Source organism: Chlamydotis macqueenii, chromosome 2 (assembly GCF_036417535.1).
Source record: "Chlamydotis macqueenii isolate bChlMac1 chromosome 2, bChlMac1.mat, whole genome shotgun sequence".
Taxonomy (NCBI): domain Eukaryota; kingdom Metazoa; phylum Chordata; class Aves; order Otidiformes; family Otididae; genus Chlamydotis; species Chlamydotis macqueenii.
In genome coordinates, this window is record NC_141557.1 from 65,920,793 (window position 1) to 65,940,145 (window position 19,353).

Below are 19,353 nucleotides of genomic sequence, written 5' to 3' on the forward strand. Positions count from 1 at the left end.
CTCTGAAGACTTAAATTCAAAACCAAGAAAAGAAGAACGGCTACATTAAGCAGTTAAAATTTCTCTTTTAAATTACAGAATAAATGTATTACCTTGCCTACTGTAAACTGTTTATATCCAAGCTTGTACACACACACTGTATGTTTTTTTTGAAAGATGGATTCTAAAGTGGTTCATAAAATGCTGATTAGAGCAATCACCATAAAGACATTCTGTGGTTGCCATCAAAGACAAATCTTCATCTTATTGGGACATGCTATAGAGACTGATCAGCCCAAAGAGCTTTTAAATTCTGTACAGAAGTTGTACTTAATGATGAAACATATATCAGTTATAACCCTGTTTTCTCCTAGCTCACAGACACTGCAACTCCTACTTTCTTAACACACTATGTCATCAGAACACATTACCAGGAAACTAAGCACATGAGGGGAAATGAGTGCCCCAATGACACAAAAATGGTTATAATTAAATCTTATAATTTGGGTAATGTGCAGATGAAGTAAGGTTTACTAAACTGTTTAGTCAGAGCCTTGCATGAGGAAACTGATCTGTATATATCAGGAAGACTGACACACTCTGGCTACATGACTGTGGCTGTCACTTTGAGCAACCTAATTCTGTTAATTAATCAAATTAATTTGTCTAGCTCCTAGCAGGCAGTATAGAGATTTCAGATTATAAGTTACAATATTGTAGTAAAAGTAGTACCTGAAGATGCCTCCAGTTAAAATACATCTTGGGACACAGTATAAATATTAATCAGATGTGATCTGCGTACAAATACTGCACAGTTATTAAAGATCGCTTCTGGAAATGACCTGATAACTTATGTGATAATGAGGAAATTCCAAAGTTCTATAAGACTCGTGATAAAGTCAGGGTGATATAAAAATGGAGTCACTTGGTTTCTTAAAAATTCTGTCTCTCCTTTGGTTGTTAGTGCAATAATAAACATGAACACCCTTCTTTCACATTTTCTGATGAAGAAAGATAAAAAGATAAAGTCACATAAAACTCTCAATGGAGAGTTGAGAACCGTCAATTATTCCATTTTCAGAAGATGAGGTAAAGACCACCATAAAGATCTACTTCTTGAAATCATCTCCTGAACCAGGAGAACTACACTGTTTTGAAGAGGGTTTCCTGGCAATGCCCTTAAAACTGAGAAATAAAGTTAGAATAAATTCCTTCATATTTCACACCAAGAGTTCTAAATAATTCCAATAAAGAATTTTCTTTGGGAGTATAGTAAGCTTTCAACCAATCCAACAGGGGAGACATTTTCTTGGAAAACTAGAAAGACGACTATTAGAGCTGGGGGCGAAGAGGCAAATTCTTTTTCCAAAGTTTCCCTTTTTGTAAACTACGCACTACAAAATTCAGGCATCCAAGAAAAAAATCTAAGGTACTCCTTAAGAAAGGAGAACCCAAGGAAAGTTAGACTTTCAGACTTAAAATTGACAACTAGGATAACCAACTTGGAATCTGGACAGAAAAATCAGACAACTCAGGCCAACCAATCTACAGGGACAGTTACCCTACAGAGTGCAGACACTATGCAGTTTAAAGTTACTTAATTTAAATATTCAGTCAAAATATTTTTTTAAACTTTCAAGATAATATTTTTAAACTTTCAATATATACGTAGCCACACTACAAGAGTATACCACCCATGCAACCTTTTGATTTTCTTTTAAAATAATAAGTGAAGAAAATTGTATCATACAACTGTGACAGGTATCCAACTTAAAACTTACTAAAACAAGCTGACTCTGAATTTAGAATCCCGTTCCACACCACCTCCACCTCCTGAACCCATTTGCAGCTTCAGAAGTTGTTACTAATGATGTAGACTTATTAAGACAGAGGGTTACATTTAATTTGGTTTTACATATATGAATTTAAGCTTCTACCATGTATCTACTTTACAGTATAAAATACTCTTAACCAACGGTCCTGTTGTTATCTACAGTATTTTACTTCACTTGAATAATGGAAGTTCACAGTTAGACTCTTTCATAAAATACAGTGAAAAAAAGAGCTTCACATTCTCCGCCATTAGTGGAAGATGATTCCCAAATATGTAAATTAATGCATTATCTTTAAACAAATTTAAATGAAAGAAATATAAGCAAAACCTTATATTTTTCTGGTTGGCTTCTCCAAAAGTAAGCTGTTATCATATGCTATGACCCCTGTCAATTTGCCGGTTCTCTTTCCAATTGAAATTATATTTTCACAGATGGGTTAGAGCTGGAAGGGACATCTGGAGGTCATCTGGTCCAAGCACCTTGCTCAAGCAGGCCACCTAGAGCCAGTTGCCCAGGTCCATGTTCAGACATTTTGTCTCCAGGGATGGAGACTCCACCACCTCCCCAGGTAACCTGTGCCAGTGCTCAGTTACCCCCACAGTGAAAAAGTGTTTCCTGATATACAGAGGGAACCTCTTGTGTTTCAGTTTGTGCCTGTTGCCCCTGGTCCTGTCACCAGGCACCACTGAAAAGAGCCTGGCTCTGTCCTTTTCGTACCCTCCCTTCAGGTATTTATACGAACTGATGAGATCCTCCCCCGAGTCCTCTCTTCTCCAGGCTGAACAGCTCAAGCTCTCTCAGGTTCTCCTATGAGGACAGATGCTCCAGTCTCAGTCTCTTAACCATCTTTGTGGCCCTTTGTTGGACTCTCATCATGTTCATGACTCTCTTGCACTGGCGGGCCATTTTTGCTTATTTATTTTTTTTTTTTTACAATAAAACTTCAGAAATTCTGTGTTCCATTACCTTTTGAGACATCCCTGAAGGAATCGGCACTGTGTATGGAATTCAGCAGCCCACTTACTCCTTTTTATTCTAATCACTTTTAGTAAGCTAAAAGGAAATTAAAATCTTTCCCCATATTCACATTTGTTAATGTTCCTTAGCATGTCTATGAACATTATTTTCCAGAATTATATCAATATATAAAATGCAATCTTAAAATCATTTCAATGAAAAGCATGTTTTTAACAACTGCTACTAGATTGTCTTCTTTCTAGGCATATAATATTCAGTCACAGTAACCTGAGTAACTATGTTAACAAAAAAGGAGTAATATCTGGAGTCAGAATAAATATCACAAAGCTCATTTTTGTAAAGGGAGGGCATGCTGACCCAGGTTATCATCTTACTCCCTTGAGAATAAATAAAATTCAGGAAAATCAGATAGAGATCTGAAATACTGTGCTATTGTAAAAATCATGAAGCATCCCCTCTTCCAACACACTGCATAAACACCATGATGCTTCTGGGAAAATAGTTTGGCTTATGTAATAACAAATATGAATATACTGAATATATTTCTTCTTTGTTTGTAAAGTACAGTAGGTTAAATCCCCAAAAAGTAGATGCCATAAGGTAAGAACAAACTGAGAGAAGTCTTGGTTGGGAGTAGGTAAGAGTAAGCATTCAAAGCAACATGAAATCCTAATGCCTTCAAATCACAAATTCCAGAATTCTTACACCACACTACACAGTTTCTTGATAGAAGCCTTTTTTTTTTTCTTTTAAAATTTTGCACTGTTTCTACATTTTCATGCTATATTTCAAAACCATCATACTCTAGCATTGAAGTTACAGGCAATGTCTTGTGGACAAGACACTTGTTTATATTGAAAGTACAGCCAGTTAAACTAAACCTTGTAATTTAAAGCTTCATGGAACAGTAATTTTTATAGCCTGATAAGCAATGGAGACAAACTTAGGTAACCCATAAAGACCCAGACAAATATATTTATTTAACAGCAAATGTTTACTAGTCAGGCTGCAGAAACAAAATTGTCTTTTCCCCCCCTTCACTGCAAAGTACTGAGTGCACGCACACATGAACACAGCCAGAGAGAACAAGGAACAGAGTTACAAAAGAACACTAAACCAGCAGATAATTTATCTGTCCTGCTAAGGAAAGCTCAGGGAAATGAGCCAAAACATCTGAAAAGAAGAAACACGAGAGGACTAAACATAAGAAAACAGAGATATAGCACAGAATTTAGACAGCACAGAAATTTTAAACAATACTCCACATCCACCTACACTGATGCAAATTAAATGATTTCTTGAAGTCTCCCCCAGATCATTTACCTATGAATCCAACAGGCCACAGAGCTCCTGCCTGGAAAGATCCTCGAACTTACCACTTACACAAAGTGTACACAGCAAAGTATAGCACTGCCCAAACATTTAACTAGAGGAGAAAGTAAGCATTAAGTTGATAAAGAACATAACAGCAGCACTTCTGCTAGCTAATGCTTACATCTTTCAGACTAGCTGCAATTATTTCAAGTGTGATGCTTACCTTTAATAGTTTCCTCCACAACTTCTACTACACGATCTATCTGCTGAACCTAAAAAAAGTCAGAAGGTCAATATCTAAGTAGTCAACAACTGGACATACTTTATATAAACTCTTCCTTCAAAAGTGTGTTCTTCCAGATTAAGGGGGAGTAAAGACTTTGGGGATATGTTTTTAGCCATTTTTCCTTCTGCGCATCTTGGTTCATCTGACAAAAGTAACTTTAAAACTCATCACCTTTTTTTTTTTTTTTTAAAAAAAAAACCTCCTCACCTAACTTAAACCACATTTTGTTGTCAAAACCAGCAAGTTCCTGTAAGTTTGGCAAAAATCACTCAATGGCTAGACAAGAGGGACCCTAGAAAAGAGTCCAGGCCTTAAAACTTCTGTGCACGGTCTGTGAAAGGCAGTGGTCACCCAGGCAGTCAGCACCTGGGCCACTCAAACAGCCCCAAAGTGCTGCTGCTCCCCAGTCTCAACACCAAAATAGTAGATTGTAGAGAACATAACAAGAAACTCAAGACATTGTGAGGGCAGATTACAGGGGAGAAAATTAGGTAAGTATTGCAGGTGAAAGACACTGGAACACAGAAGAAATTAAAAATACTGTGCTCAAGTTCAAGGGAACAAGATATTGTCCTGGACTTACTGCAGGCAGTGTCCGGAAATGGAAGGAAAAGCCCCAATGCTTTTCATAAAATTGAATAATATTTAATGACCATGAAATAGTATCTCCAACAAAGATAACAAATTTATGTTTTAGTGTTACATTTGCCAAAATTTACCCATAATGTGATAAATAGTTTAATTACTTCTTATTACATAGACTATTATTTATTTATATTTAAAGGCCAAGATACTGTAGAGATTTTGGTACATTAAGTAGAAGGAAAATTAAACACTCAGAAATTCTTAAAGTTGAGATTCCTCCTACAACTTTCATTCAAAATGCTTATTCTACGTAATATCTACTATATATGCACATATATACTTACGTACATTGCAGGAAAGCCAAATACAGAAAGCCCTACTTTGCACATTTAAATTAGTTTATATTTTTCCACAATATTCTTTTTAAACACTGATTCTCTAAGCTGTATATTATATGAAATAGATTTAGGATGATTTTTGCAGTCACTTCCTTGGAGTTTCTTTTCTGGTTTGCTTCAAAAACAAGCAGAAAAGCACAAGTTGCAGAGGCTTCACGAGCAGAACCTGGTCTGCAACGAGGAGCCTGGAACTTGGATGCCTTGCATCAAAGCCATTAAGCCTCTGTGCCCTTAAACCACTGAGTTTGTCATTTTCTGTAAGCACGTCTGCACAAGCATCTCTATTTCACATTCATTTTCCAATCAGTCTAACAGCAACTGGAAAAAAAAAAAAAAAAAAATGCATCTGTTGTTGGTGTCTGATCTAGAGTTCCCAAGTGAAGTCAGTGGGAGTCTGTTCCTTTTCGTGTCTGGGTGTTGGATCAAGTCCATGCAAAAGTAGTTTTTTAATTTATTACTTTTTAATTCTTTTGAAATAGTTCTTTCTAAATAGAAATCTCTGACATTTCATATTTCTGAATACAGCACAATAGTTACGAATTATAGAAATTAAGTTATTTAAAGTATCACTAATACTGGCAATTTAATAATCTTATTAAAGATATATATTTAAATTCTTTTCTGGATTACAAGCATTCATATTACAAAAGTATGTCAGTATTTAGCAATCTACTTGTAAAGTAAGCACATGTAAACATTTGTATGGAACACATGCCCATTTGCATACTTGTGTACATAGCCCTTTTAGATACAAGCTAAAACACTATGACCTAAGACACTGACATACAGACTTTCTACTTAACTAAAAAAAAAAAAAAAAATTAAAATTTGAAGTTGTTGGAAATTGTTTGGCTAAAGCCGCAAGTGCTCAAGAAGAAAATATGGAATGTTTCCAGTCTTCATTTATTAAGATAAAAGTATTTTAGTAAGACTGAGGTGAATCTGGAGTGAGAAGCGTGAAGGGTTTAGAGGATTCACAAAGTCATGGTAATGAAATTTTCTTGGGTATACAGAGGCCGGCAGGATTCCTTTCCCCACATCTCTCTAACCTTACAGGTAATTCTGTTCTGGAGCGGCATCAAAGGCATACGTAAACCTGCTTAAGCAGAGACCCAATAATGTCTCCACCAGGCATCAGGAAGCCCATGAAGCACAGAGACTTAGGAGTACTTAGTGGTGTACGAAGCAAAAAGACACCATTCCTCAACGTTCCTTTGCAATGAGTCTCAACAAACCAACCACCAGCTTCAGAACCAAAACATGTACATTACTGCTGGATGTCATTTGTGCACTATACTTGTCTCTACAAATCTTGTGAGATCTCATTTCTAGTATAAGCATGTACATGGTGGACTTCATCTCTGTTACAAGTGGTTCTCCATTAGGACTTGGACAGGAAAAAAAAAGCTAAGGGCAGACTAGAGCATGCAGATGAGCAGGACTACACCAAAAAAAAAACCCTACCACCACCAATCAGGGCTGATGCAGAAGCCTAGGCTGAGATGAATACTAGACAAGAGCACAGGTAAAGCCCATGGGATGAAGGAGCAGCCAAAGCAGGAAACTGGCTGGTCAAAAAGCAAGGAAAAAGAAGAGAGTTGTATCAAAGCATGAGGTCTGAGTTGAAACGAAGACCAGGAAAAATCTCTAAGCTTTCCTGGTGGGATCAGAGCTAGGCATAAGTACAGCTCAGCAATCCTATGTATCCAGCCCTTTTAGAAACAAGGAAGACACAAGGCAATCCACGCCAGGGCTGAAGCTGCAGGGCGCTCCTGAACACGCAAATCCAAACCAGTCACATTTCAAACCAAGCACCTCCCAGGACACCCCAGCACTCCACCGGGAGACAGAAGCCCTGAGTTCTCCAACTAAGCACCAGTAACTAGCAAGAGGAGTAGAGAAATGCACACATGGTCCCTTTGTCAAAGGAAGTCCCCAGTTCCCTTTGTACTGTCACAAACATTCAATAGATGACTGCTAGGTGCAAACAGCCCAAAGACACACTCGTAAGGTGCTACATCTGCAGTCTCACACCAGGTGATCTGTTAATGCAGACAGACATGCATGTTGAGGATGGTAACACAAACTCTCAGACATGATCCAAGTTGTCTCAGAACCAGTATTAACATCCTGAAATTGTTTTGCAGGAGATGGACTCTGGAAAAAAACATAACCTCTAACAGAGCTCCTATAAACTCTGAATACTCATAATGAGCAGTTAAATGAGACATTGCACATTTACCCTGAGATTTTGTACTGTAGAAGTCAGTGAGCCTCAGACCAAAGAAAGCTATCTAGAAAAGTGCATCCATGAACCTACCATGAAAGTATGAGAAACTTTCTGACATTCCCTTCAGGGGAGCACCAAGACCTCTGCAAAGACCCTGCACTGTCAGCCAGGAAAACAAAACCGCATACAAGATTTACGATGAAATAAATATACTTTCAGTTTAATGCGTCCGCTGAAATACAGACAGAAGCATTTTGTGGCTAAAGATATTTGGACCAATCTCTTTCTGAAGTGACAGGACCAATACAAAACAGGAGAGACGGCCTTCAGATGTCCCTTACAACCAAAGCCATGTAAGAAAGTGGTGAACTTAATTAAAGCAAACAGTTAGCTCTTTCTTGTGAAGATAGCCAATGTCTTACTGGTCTTTTCTGAAAGAGGAGCCTCTGCATGCTTCTTCTTGTGGTTGCAGCCATAATAAGAAAATAGAGGATGGTTATGAAAACAAGCAATTCATGAACGTCCAATATTTTCTGGAGTACCACAGAAAGGCTGTTTGGTTCAAGCTGCACCACTGAAGCAGCTGAGGAACGATCTGGCCCAACAATGTATTGCAAAAAAGAGGGAATGTGTAAGGCTTCCTGGTAGTCTATGTGATAAAAGGTATTCATTTCTCTCCTATTACAGCCCAGAGATAATTTCAGATGGAGTCAGTTGCAGGAAGCATATTTAGACCAGAGGCACACTGCCCTTTGCCACTGTCACAGTGCTCGTGCTTTCTGGAGTTATGCCACTGCCTGTTAGATAATGGCTATTCTGCTCCAATGTGAAGAGGACTAAGTCCTACAAAGTGAGCATTTCAGTTCCATCAGGAAATATTTCCTTATATTGTGACTTGAACTTTCTGAATCTCAGAAAAGAGTGCCTACCAGGTGATTAAAAAAAAAAAAAATTTTAAAAAATAAAAAAACCCAAACCACTGTATGAGTTGGGAAGCATCTTGACATTCAAATCAGCAGTTTCCCTCAAATTATCTTTTGATTCTCAGTGCAGTGATACCTCAACACGTGTGAGTGTAGAACGCATCACACTCTTTGTTGTCTCCAAATCATAAGATTACAGAATAATTACTGCATCTGACATGCTACTGCCTCGAAGTGTTGCAAGGGATCCACATCACCTGGCTGACAACTGTTGTTTCTGCTGGGGGACTGGGATTAACTTGATAGAATCAGCAGCAAATGAAAACAAACCAGAGACAAAGCACGAGATCTCTGACAGCTGCCACCAGTGACAGTCTTTTGGCCAAGAAGTTTGTGGTTTCACCCTCTGATGAGTCTCAGCTCTCACAGCTACCGACACAGGTCCCACTGCTGGCTAAAAATGGCAGCTAGGTCCTCGTCACAACCAGCCTTCTCAGGGACCCTCCCCCAAAGCCAATGCAGTTGCTCCCCACAGCCTGCTTCCTTTCAGCATGGAAGGAAATGTCTTTCCACCACAGAAGGTCTAAAGGCTTCTCTGATATTGACAGGATAGTGACAACTCTCTCAAGAAATTAGTCCTGGAGCCTCTCCCAACTCCCCTTCCCCTGGCACAGTGACTGAGTTTCTCAGAGAGACAAATTTCTTGGAGGTAACACAAGCAGCATGTAAGCATATCAAGCAACAGAAAGTGATTATCAAAAAAAAAAAAAAAAAAAAAATCTTTAAGCCAGTGAAGGAGGGACAAAGACCAGAAATACTGAAGACTAGAAATGTTTATTGAAGAAACACTGAAAAAAAAAAAAAAACATAAAAAAAACCTTAGACAATGGTTGAGAGAAATGGAGGACAGGGTACCCACAAGATCGGAAGGGGCAGCAGCTTGCTTGCACCACATGAGGCTACTGCTGAAGCAAACATCAGCACTCAGCTGCATATGAACAGCCTGGAGCAAGCATACATAGCTATACATAACTACCTGAAGCAAAACAATCTTCTTTTCTCATCTACGGAAAACCCTACCCATCTTTATTTTTATTCACATAGATAAGAAAAAAATTGGTTACCGCATAGATAAAATAATTCTGAAGATTTTAACTCCAGTTCACCAACTCTGAGTTTCATCTCACCTTGTTTAGCCACCTCTGTCAGATGCTGCATGTTAAAAGCCTACTCAGCCTATCCCTTCTCTAAAGCCAGTAAAAGGGAAATACACAGCTTCAAAAGTCACTTCAGATCTTCTAAAAATCTAAATTATCTTAGAGATTATTATCTTCAGTGACCCTAAAGGGAACTGAGCAAAACAGACTCAAATTACAGTACTCAGGCAGCATAAATCCAAGCTTTAATACACAACTTCAAAAGGCATGTGACTAGACACTTTGGCTTCAGAGGGATAACATCTGTGTTTAAAATCTTTGCTGACAACTCTGACCATAATAACGGGCAATGTTCTGGTTTATGAAGGTATTCCAAGAGCAGGCTTTACACTTTAAAGGGGACTACCCCAGAAAAGCACACAAACAACTAATTTTCATTGCTAAACACTGACACAGCTTAAGTACAGTTCTTACCTACATTAATTCCTACACTTTTTGGTTCATAGGACAGTACATAACTGCTGTGGAAATGAATAGCTCCTATTTTTGCATCCAACTTTCTGTTTAAAAGCAGGTGCTTAACTGCAATTCTTTCCTGACTTTCCAGGTTTGAGCATCATATCTGAATATCAGCATGGCAATTCAAAAGCCAAAGTCGACCAGCTGAGTGGTACTGACCGAGCTTGAATTCTGCATGAAACCAGTCTTGGCTGTAAGCTTTAGAAAAACAGTGTGCACTTGTTCCCAGGCTTTCAGCACATGTTCCAAGAAGTTCTGCTAATTCACAACATTCAAAATAGAATTCCGTCAGATTTGACTTTAATGAAGTTCTCATTGGATATTTGCACTTACGCAAGGCATAAGGTTTAAGGGCAGCAAACAGAGAGGTTTGCAATCTTTAATGCAGTCTGACCTTAGAAACACTGCAGGTAGGGAACTATCATTATCTCTGTTTTGCAAACACCATTGAAACTTGTATGAACTGAATTTCAGAAACATCATACAATATATCATCCTCATTTAGGACACCAAAGCAGTAGGGATGTACAGCTACTTGGCTTCTTGGTAAGATTACACTGGTTTTCTTTCACAGTGGCACTGGTAAAGCTCTCTTCACCAAAGGGTTTTACAAACGGAGAACTAAGGCACATTAAATTTAAAACTGTATACCAATTATAGATGTACAGCTTGAGAAGTCAAGTGTCTATTTTTTGTAACATCCTTAGTATTTTTCATACTGAACTATCTACTTTATAGCAGTGCTCCTAGTGTTATGTGCTGCTACTGGGACTGCTCTGCACGTCCACTAAGCACACTCCACAATTTTAAACTGGGTATTAAAAAAAATTACCTAAAGCTTGCCTTACAGAGTAGAACAGCCAGAGAAAAGGGTTATTTGGAGGTCAGAGGAATGCAGGAAGCCCCTGGAGAGAGGTGTTTCATAGGTATAGGTTTCTTCTGGAGGCAGTGCCTTCAGGCTCAACTCTGGCCAAAGAGCCTGCGGTAACTCTACCATGCACAGGACCTGCACCTTCTGATTCAGAGTGTAGCAGTGGAGAGGGGATTACAGCCTTGGCAACACCAGATATATTTCGTGCAGATGAAAGAATGGGCTGAAATTCTTCCCCTGGGAAACGGATGTATGGCAGAAGATGACAGACAACTGGTCTTTGTTGCTAGATGCTACATTGGGAAAGATGAGGAAGAAAAGAGAAATGCAGTTGACATTCTCATCCAGGAAGCGAAAAGACTCACTCATCTGCAGAGCTATTGTATACCTTTAATGGGACACGTATGTGCATTAGGCCCCATGCTTTCAGTATGTCCAATGATTTCAAAGTACAGATTTACGGCATCTTAAGGCCTATGAACCCCTAGCAAACTGGTCAGGGATTTCAACACGTAGCATAATTTGGACACTAAATACCTTAAAACTCCAGGCAAGTGTCAAAGAAACAAAACTTTTCATCTGATTCCAGTGGTTCAACTTATCATCCGGAACAAAGGTTTTGTGTGCCCTTGCATGGAACTTGGGAAGTGAGGAAACACTACAGCTACCTGCATCCATTTGTGAGTCCCAGAACACAACTTGTCTGCTAAATCTTTCATTCCCTCTTGTCCCTCCCTTCCCTTCCCCTGTAATCCTCTTAGCATAGACAAAGCCACATCTCCTTCTTTTTAGCAACTTACAATTAAAAGTGAGGGACAACTCTAACTACAAGAGCTGATTTCTCTTTGCAATACCATACGTGCACTTGAGCTTGAAGCGGATACACTACTCCAGACATAAAGGAGTACGCTTTGCAAACCACCTCGTTGTAAATGGCTGTGAACCTATGTAACATATCAGAATGTGTTTTGTGCATACCTCCCACTTGGCAGGTTTATTCCTAACTAAAGCTTCCCCCTTCCTGAAAACAGCTCTTTTACCTTACCATGTTGTGTTATGATTTGCCTTATATCCAGTCTATGGCAATGCTCCAACCCACATTATTTTTAAAAAGCAGCAATGACTTAAAAAAAAACACAAAAGCACAGTAACATCACAGAAAACAGGGATATGAAGTTGCCCTTCTTTTCACTCGGCCCAAATCAAGTAACAAATACAAAACAGCGGAAGTCTTGTATTTCTCAAGTGCACATCAAAACAAGCTGAGTTACTGAATTTCTCTGGTATTTACATCGCAACTTCTTCCTCCTTGCTCATTACAAAATGAGCACAAGAGCCCTCTGACATGCTCTACCTTCAGAAAGCCTCCCCAAGGGAGTTATAATTGCTGGTAAATAACCACATTCTCAGACAACACTGTTCCTAAAAAAAGCAGAGTTTACATAAACAACAATAGATCAACTGTATCTCTCAGTCAAGATGATGAGACTAACCTGGTGCTAAAGCAAGATTTCCAAAACTGTACTCTTAAAGCTTAAAATTTTAAAGTAGAATCAATATTCTACTGCCAACAGACCATTTTCTATTTCTGAATTCTGTCAAAACTGCCTTTCAAAAATATTTTGCAGCAATAAGATAACTCTTATCCTTTAAATACAGTGACCTCCCCACACAGACTCTTTGTAAAATGAGAAGAAAATCTTAAATATACAAACTGAACACATGGACAGTATCTGCACTTAGCTTTGCTTCTGTTAACTGTTATGCCTGAAGTTTAAGACTTTTCTGAGCTGAAGCATCTATTACTTAAAGCACAGTAAATCTTACCATAGCAATGACAGTTGGAAGACAGTGCCCTTATTGTAAAGATCACATTTCAGTATTTTCAAGTCCAACACAAAAGTCCTTGGGAACACTGTATTAAAAGCCTAATTCAAATCCTAATAGCAATCTTTCTGCAATAAACAGAAAACTACAAGTATTTTCACTAAATATTGGTTCTAGGTACCAAAATGAAGACGAAGAGAAGAGGCTAATTTTCAGAAATTATCTGTTACCTGAAAAGGAAAGGTTTTTTTTAAAAAAAAAAGAAATAACAAAAAAAAATGAAAATAACCAAAACAAAACCAAACTTCAGGTCCTCCAAGTTTCGTAAGTTAAATTCACCAAAACTGAAACATCAAATTACAGTCTTGCTTAAAGGACAGTGACACATTATTTTTTCCCCCCTCTGTCTTCATATGTGTAGATATCACAATATTCACTATAACAATCAATTACAGATCACAGAACTATGTTGCCTCTGAGCAAAGAGGAATTATCTATACAGAACACTGTGGCATTTTACAGCCCCTGAACATTGCTTCTGGACACTGAGTTAATTTATAGGCATTAATGTAGCTGAGAATGGCAGCTGGGAAAAATAATCCAGAGATAAAACATTGTGAGTTACAGCAGTAATTTAAAAGTCAAATATTACAAAGTCTATCTTTATGAAGAATTCCAGTAAATCAGTTAATGAAGCCGTCTTCCTCATAATTCCAAACAAACTATTATTTTACTTCTAAATTACTTTGAACAATTGCATCTTGCATGATCTTCCAATGAAAGTGAAAGCCTTGGAACATTGTTGTTGTTGTTCCCATAAAATCTTAGCTTCAATCTGAATTCCTCACACTGAAGTGGAATCACGTTGACCTCTTTACATTTTTAAAGCAGAAACAATGCTGCATAGTCACCTGCTCTGATTTATCATAATACAGGACGGCTTCACTCCAATTCTCACACAGTGAATCCAATGACAGTGCGTCAACGCAAATGTGCCTTTTATAAATTCATTCAGTTTTAATCTAAAGGCTTGAATAATGAAGAATCTTTGTCAGCTTGTGCTTTGACTCCTGGATTTTCATGACTATTTTACAAAGGTGATTCAATTATACAGTAGTACTTCATCCCAAAGGATACTGAAGGCACTTCACTAACTGAATTAAGTCAAAAGCTCTCTGGGTACGTTTTCAAGGTAAAGTTTGGTAACTGTTTAAAAAAATCAGTCACCGGTGGATTTTACTCTTCAGACTGCCTCAAATTTAAACAAAATTATCATTGTTATTTGCCATTCTGCTTAATAGCGTGAAGTAAAAAAACCAACCAAACCCTCAGCTGGGTCCACATAATTTATATGCTCTAATCTCTTACGCTACTTCCAGTGATTTTAAGAAAGGGTATATTTATTAATCTTAAAGCAAATAAACTGTGATATTTCAAAGAATATGGAAATGGATGTCTTCATCATCCTGGATGAAGCCTGGATATTTTCAGGCTACAAAGGACGTTGGAATTCAGTTCCACCAACAGTATCTCTTTCCTTCTCCCCTCATACCACAACCAAAGCAAATCATCCTGGATGCAAGAAGGCTTAAGTGCTGTATAACGCAAGATGACTAATGGGGATACCAAGCCTCTCCACTGCTTTTTCCAAGAGAAAATCAAAGCTTATATACTGACATTGACCTACCGAAAATATTTATGACAACCTTTGGTTTCTAATTGATAAAGATACATACCCCTATAATACTCAAGCCTTTCAGGTAGTCCTGACGAGGTTGGGCTTGTGGCACACAGCCTGCTAGGACCACTTTCTTCTTCCCTTCTTGGGCTTTCCTACAGAAGGACAGACAGACGGTGTGTTAATACTTTCAAAACTGATCATTTTCAACTTCAAAGCAGTTATATTGTGCATGCAACATATGAAAGCAACCACAATGAAAACATACAGAAATCAGAAACAGCTTGTACATGTTTGAACTTCAGAAACCAAACCAACCAACACACCAAAAAACCCCATATGAAGCTATCAGGTTACAGCACACGTGGCTCAGTTTGGAGAGTATCTGCAGAGACCATTAGCATTGTGTATCTTGGACAAAAGTACAACCCTGAAAGCCCTAATCAAGTTCAGTTAACCTTTATTTGCCACAATGACAGCAGAGAATCTGGTCAAGAAAGACGGGACAGAGATATTAAGTGTAATTCAAGAAAGTTACACAGAATGCAAGGGACAGCAGATGCAGATAGGAACGGCTAGCTCAGAACACAAGTATTTATGTAGTACCAGTCAGAAACAACTATTTCCATCAGTCTTCTAGATGCTTATAAAAAAAAATCATATTGAACATTTCCAAGCTTTAACTGCTTGCCTTTGGCAGAGAAACATTTGTCTGGATATTAAATTACATAATCCTGTAGCTTTGATGTTACCTTAGCACCAAGTAATAAACCAAAACGCTAAGAAGGTTAACACCGTTCATTTTGTTAGTAGTATTTTTGACTCATTTTGAATTCCACACTGAATATCAAGCCATCACTGGATCTTGAAACTACAGGAAGCCCTGAACAAAACTATCAGCTGCGTACAAAACAGTGAGATAAAAAACCTGCTTATGTTCATTAAACTTTGAAGATTATCCATTAACACATTAACCCAACACGACTACTGCATTATAATGTGCAAAACAGTAAAGAAGAGAAACACTGAATAATTTTAGCAGATTTGCTAGGGCTGACATACTACGGGTTGCTCTGAGAACTTTCTTTCACAGTTGCGTGCTCTATCACAACCTCCTGGCAGACTTCTGTCAAACTGGAACCTTGTAAATACGTATTTTCTCCAGCAATATATGGATTCATGAAGTGTTTACTGTTATGTTGGAACAGCCCAAGACATGTCATAACATTTTTCAGAAAAAATTATCTTATCCAAAATACACAATTGCTTAGATGACTGTACACTCTTTGGCTTGCTTGAGCTGTCTCCAAGCTGAATGCACTAGAGAAAGTGATGCTCAACAAGCACAACAAGGATGCTACATCGAGTATCTGAAGCTCTCCATCAAATACAAATTTAACAACAGAAAAACAAAAATGGACTGGTACCACAAAAGGTTCCACTACTCAAAATTTTAACTTCATCCTCAATATGGACATTTTTTATTACAAATTATAGGTTAAATGAAATCTCACAAGAATACACAAATTGTAATATTAAAAGAGATCACAAGTCATCTTGCCAAATGCTTCGTGTTGGCTGCCATGCTAAAAATTAGGTATTTCAAAGGAAAAAATTAAATATCTTGTACACAGACTAGTGTGAAATAACAGGAAAAATGTATTACGCCTATTACCTCATATCTAATATAAATGCAGCAAGTCTTTATAAAATATTCAATTTTGTTTTAGTGGGGTTTTCAGGAAGTCTTCAGACATTCATCATACAGAGCCTCACTGGTCCTCTATTTGCATGCTAAGATGTATAATATAAATGCAAATCCTTCCATCTCTTCCTTGATAATATTTCTGTGGATAAAGATCTATAATGAAATACTAATTTAGTATATTTCTTAGGCAGGGAATCTAGCAACATGTCTCTGAAATCTGCAATCCTTCTTTTCTTTCAGTGGTAAATATTTAAGGGTTTTGCAAAACTTCAATAGGGGTCACCTATTTCTACATACCCAAGTTAAAAAAGAAAAAAAAAATAAATAAATCCCACTTCATGCATTACCTAAAAATGTCACATAGCACCATGTGACACTCCACTAACTCAAAGGATAAAAATCACTACTTTATATAGTCTAACAGACTCAACCTAATGCCTCAAGGCAAGACAAGAAGAACTGTCTCCAGTAAACAAAGCACACATCCCTAGGCAACTCTGCATCTGGTATAATCCGCTGCTAGCAACAGTCGTCTCCATCTACTTGAAAACCTGTGAGCACTACAGAAGAAAAAGCTTTTATTCAAGGCTTTTTATCTGAGAAAAAAAAAATAAACAAATTTTCCCTTGACACATTAAATAGCACTTCAATGTTATTTCACAGCTTTAACATTTTGCCATATCTTCTGGGACTGTAACTGGAGCTAGGGGGAAAAAAGTTAAACTGAATATTCTTCATAATAAGCATTGCCTTCATTTAACTTTTTTAAAGTTGTACAGGTCTCTACAGAATAAAGGATTTTGTACACCGAGATTTTTTTGCTTTAAAATGCAATTAAGTGAAATGTCAGAACTAAATTTTCAAGCATAGTCAATTTTCATTACATCCATAATACATTGTACAGTCCATGAAACTCGCCATAAAAGAAAAACCATTGTAAGAAAATTATGAAAATTTTCAAGAAAAGACTTCTGAAAATACACATTCCCGTACTGTATTGTCATCTCCTTTTAATATTGTTTAACGAGCCCTGCGCATATTAACAAAATCCGACAAAAAATATTCTTCAGAAATCCAGTTAGCATGGCAACTGTATTAGAAAAGCCTTTATCCTTCAAAAACATGAATAGTAATGAGAATAATACCTCATGGAATCTAGTAGGTGGCATGAATAAATACATCTTCCCTTTTAATATCCTTTATATTTTTCAATTACATGAACCTTACCTTGAACTTTCAATTTAATTGACTCAGGAAACATTTCCTAGAAATATACTCTTTTCTAAAAACTACTTGCAAGATACAGATCTGAACTGAAATTTAATTAGAGCAATTCTTTTTTAAAGAAAAGAATTATTTGAGCTACTTCCTAAGTAATAGGTGGGGAACAAAACCGAGAGAAAAAACAGGGGTATAAGAAAAAAAAAAAAAATGTACTGCATACAGTAAACGACTGGCACAAGATCTGTAGTGAGATCACAGATTACACTCCATTGCATAGATGCAGCCATTGCAACTGGAATTGTACTATCAGACTTAATTATGTTCAATGTATTCTGCCTTTTACAAAGCAAATTTGAGAATGTACCTAGGATGGGGAGAAACTCCTGCCTCGCTTATTGTTCTGGTTTTGTTTAGTGGGGGGGGGCCTAAGGTGGTAGCTTCTGTAGGAAACTGCTAGAAGTCGCTCCCCTTTGTTCAGGGGACTCGGCCGGACCTAGGGCAGACCCGCTGCTGGCCAAGGCCGAGCCAACTGGTAGCAGAATGTTCCGTGATAACGCCTCTGCGATAACTTATTTAAGAAGGTGAAAACAGGAAAAAAAAGTAGAGATGACGTGAAGAAGCTGAGCGGGGGCAGAGAGGGGGAGGCGCGAGCCTTGTGGGCCTTGCAGGCCTCACACTCTGGCCTCCTGCCAGGCAGCTGACTGGGCCCGACTTGTCCCAGCCCAGCTGCAAGAAGTGAAGAGGAGATGAGAAGTGAATGAGATGTAAAAAGATCCTGAGAGGCATCTGCCAGCCTGTTGTGAAGAATTTTTCTTGTGAGGAATGGCTGCAGACGCCAAGGTCAGTGAAGAAGGACAGGGAAGAGTAATGCGGCTCCTGGCCAAGATTCCCCTGCAGCCTGTGGTGACGACCATGGTGAGCCAGGTTCTCCCCCTGCACCCACAGAGGTCCACGGAAGAGCAGAGATCCACCTGCAGCCCGTGGAGGACACCACACCGGAGCAGGTGGAGGCCTGAAGGAGGCTGGGGCCCATGGAGCCCGCTGGGACAGCTGTTCTGGAGGGACTGCACTCCGTGGAAGAGATGACCCACGCCAGAGCAGTTTCGTGAAGGACTGTGGCCCATGGGAGGGACCCCAAGATGGAGCAGGGGAGGAATGCGGGAGTTCTTCCCCCAACGACAAAGTAGCAGCATGAAACAACGCGTGATGAACTGACCGCGACCCCCATTCCCTCTTCCCCCCTGTGCCGCTCGTAGTGGGAAGGTGGTAGAGAAAATGTTAAGCCCGGGAAGAGGGAGGGGTGGGGGGAGGTTATCTTGTTCCCTGTCTCATTCTCCTGCTAGTTTTAGAAATAAATGAGTATTTTTCCCCAAGTCGAGTCTGTTTTGCCCGTAACGGTAACTCTAAGGATTTCTCCCCGTCCTTATCTCAAACCTCAAGCCATTTCTCTTACATTATCTCCCCCTGTTCTCTCAGAGGGTTGGGGGAGTGAGAGAGAGACTGCATGGTCTGGTTCCTATCGGGGCTGAACTATGACACTTACGTAAACTTCTACTTATGTTGTTAGGAATCTGCCCAAGCTGGAATACTCTGCTCAAAATTTTAGGTAACATGTTGCATGGTTCCTTTACCTTTTTTTTTTTTGAGCTCCAAGAAAATTTGATCAGGAACGCCAGATAAACACCCTTCCTATCCTCCAAAAAACACCGTCGCCGTTTGCTACATCAACACTGTGTGTATAGCAACACTGCTGGATACCATGGCAGCCAGTGCAGGAAGCTGTACCACTTCTTCATGATTCACACAGCTACTCAGGTGGAATCACCACAGGAAAAAAGTTA

At 38.7% G+C, this 19,353-nt stretch overlaps 1 protein-coding gene across 2 annotated transcripts in view; it reads right to left on the bottom strand.

Moving 5' to 3' along the window:
• The window catches only part of CDKAL1 (CDKAL1 threonylcarbamoyladenosine tRNA methylthiotransferase), a 416,940-nt gene that overhangs the window by 273,447 nt on the left and 124,140 nt on the right, over positions 1–19,353 (bottom strand). For both annotated transcript variants that reach the window (XM_086743159.1, XM_086743160.1), the window contains 2 exons: positions 14,639–14,735; positions 4,330–4,378 (listed from right to left, as the gene is read on the bottom strand). In XM_086743159.1, the coding sequence (XP_086599285.1) occupies positions 4,330–4,378; positions 14,639–14,735 (146 nt within the window). The remainder of the gene's footprint in view (positions 1–4,329; positions 4,379–14,638; positions 14,736–19,353) is intronic.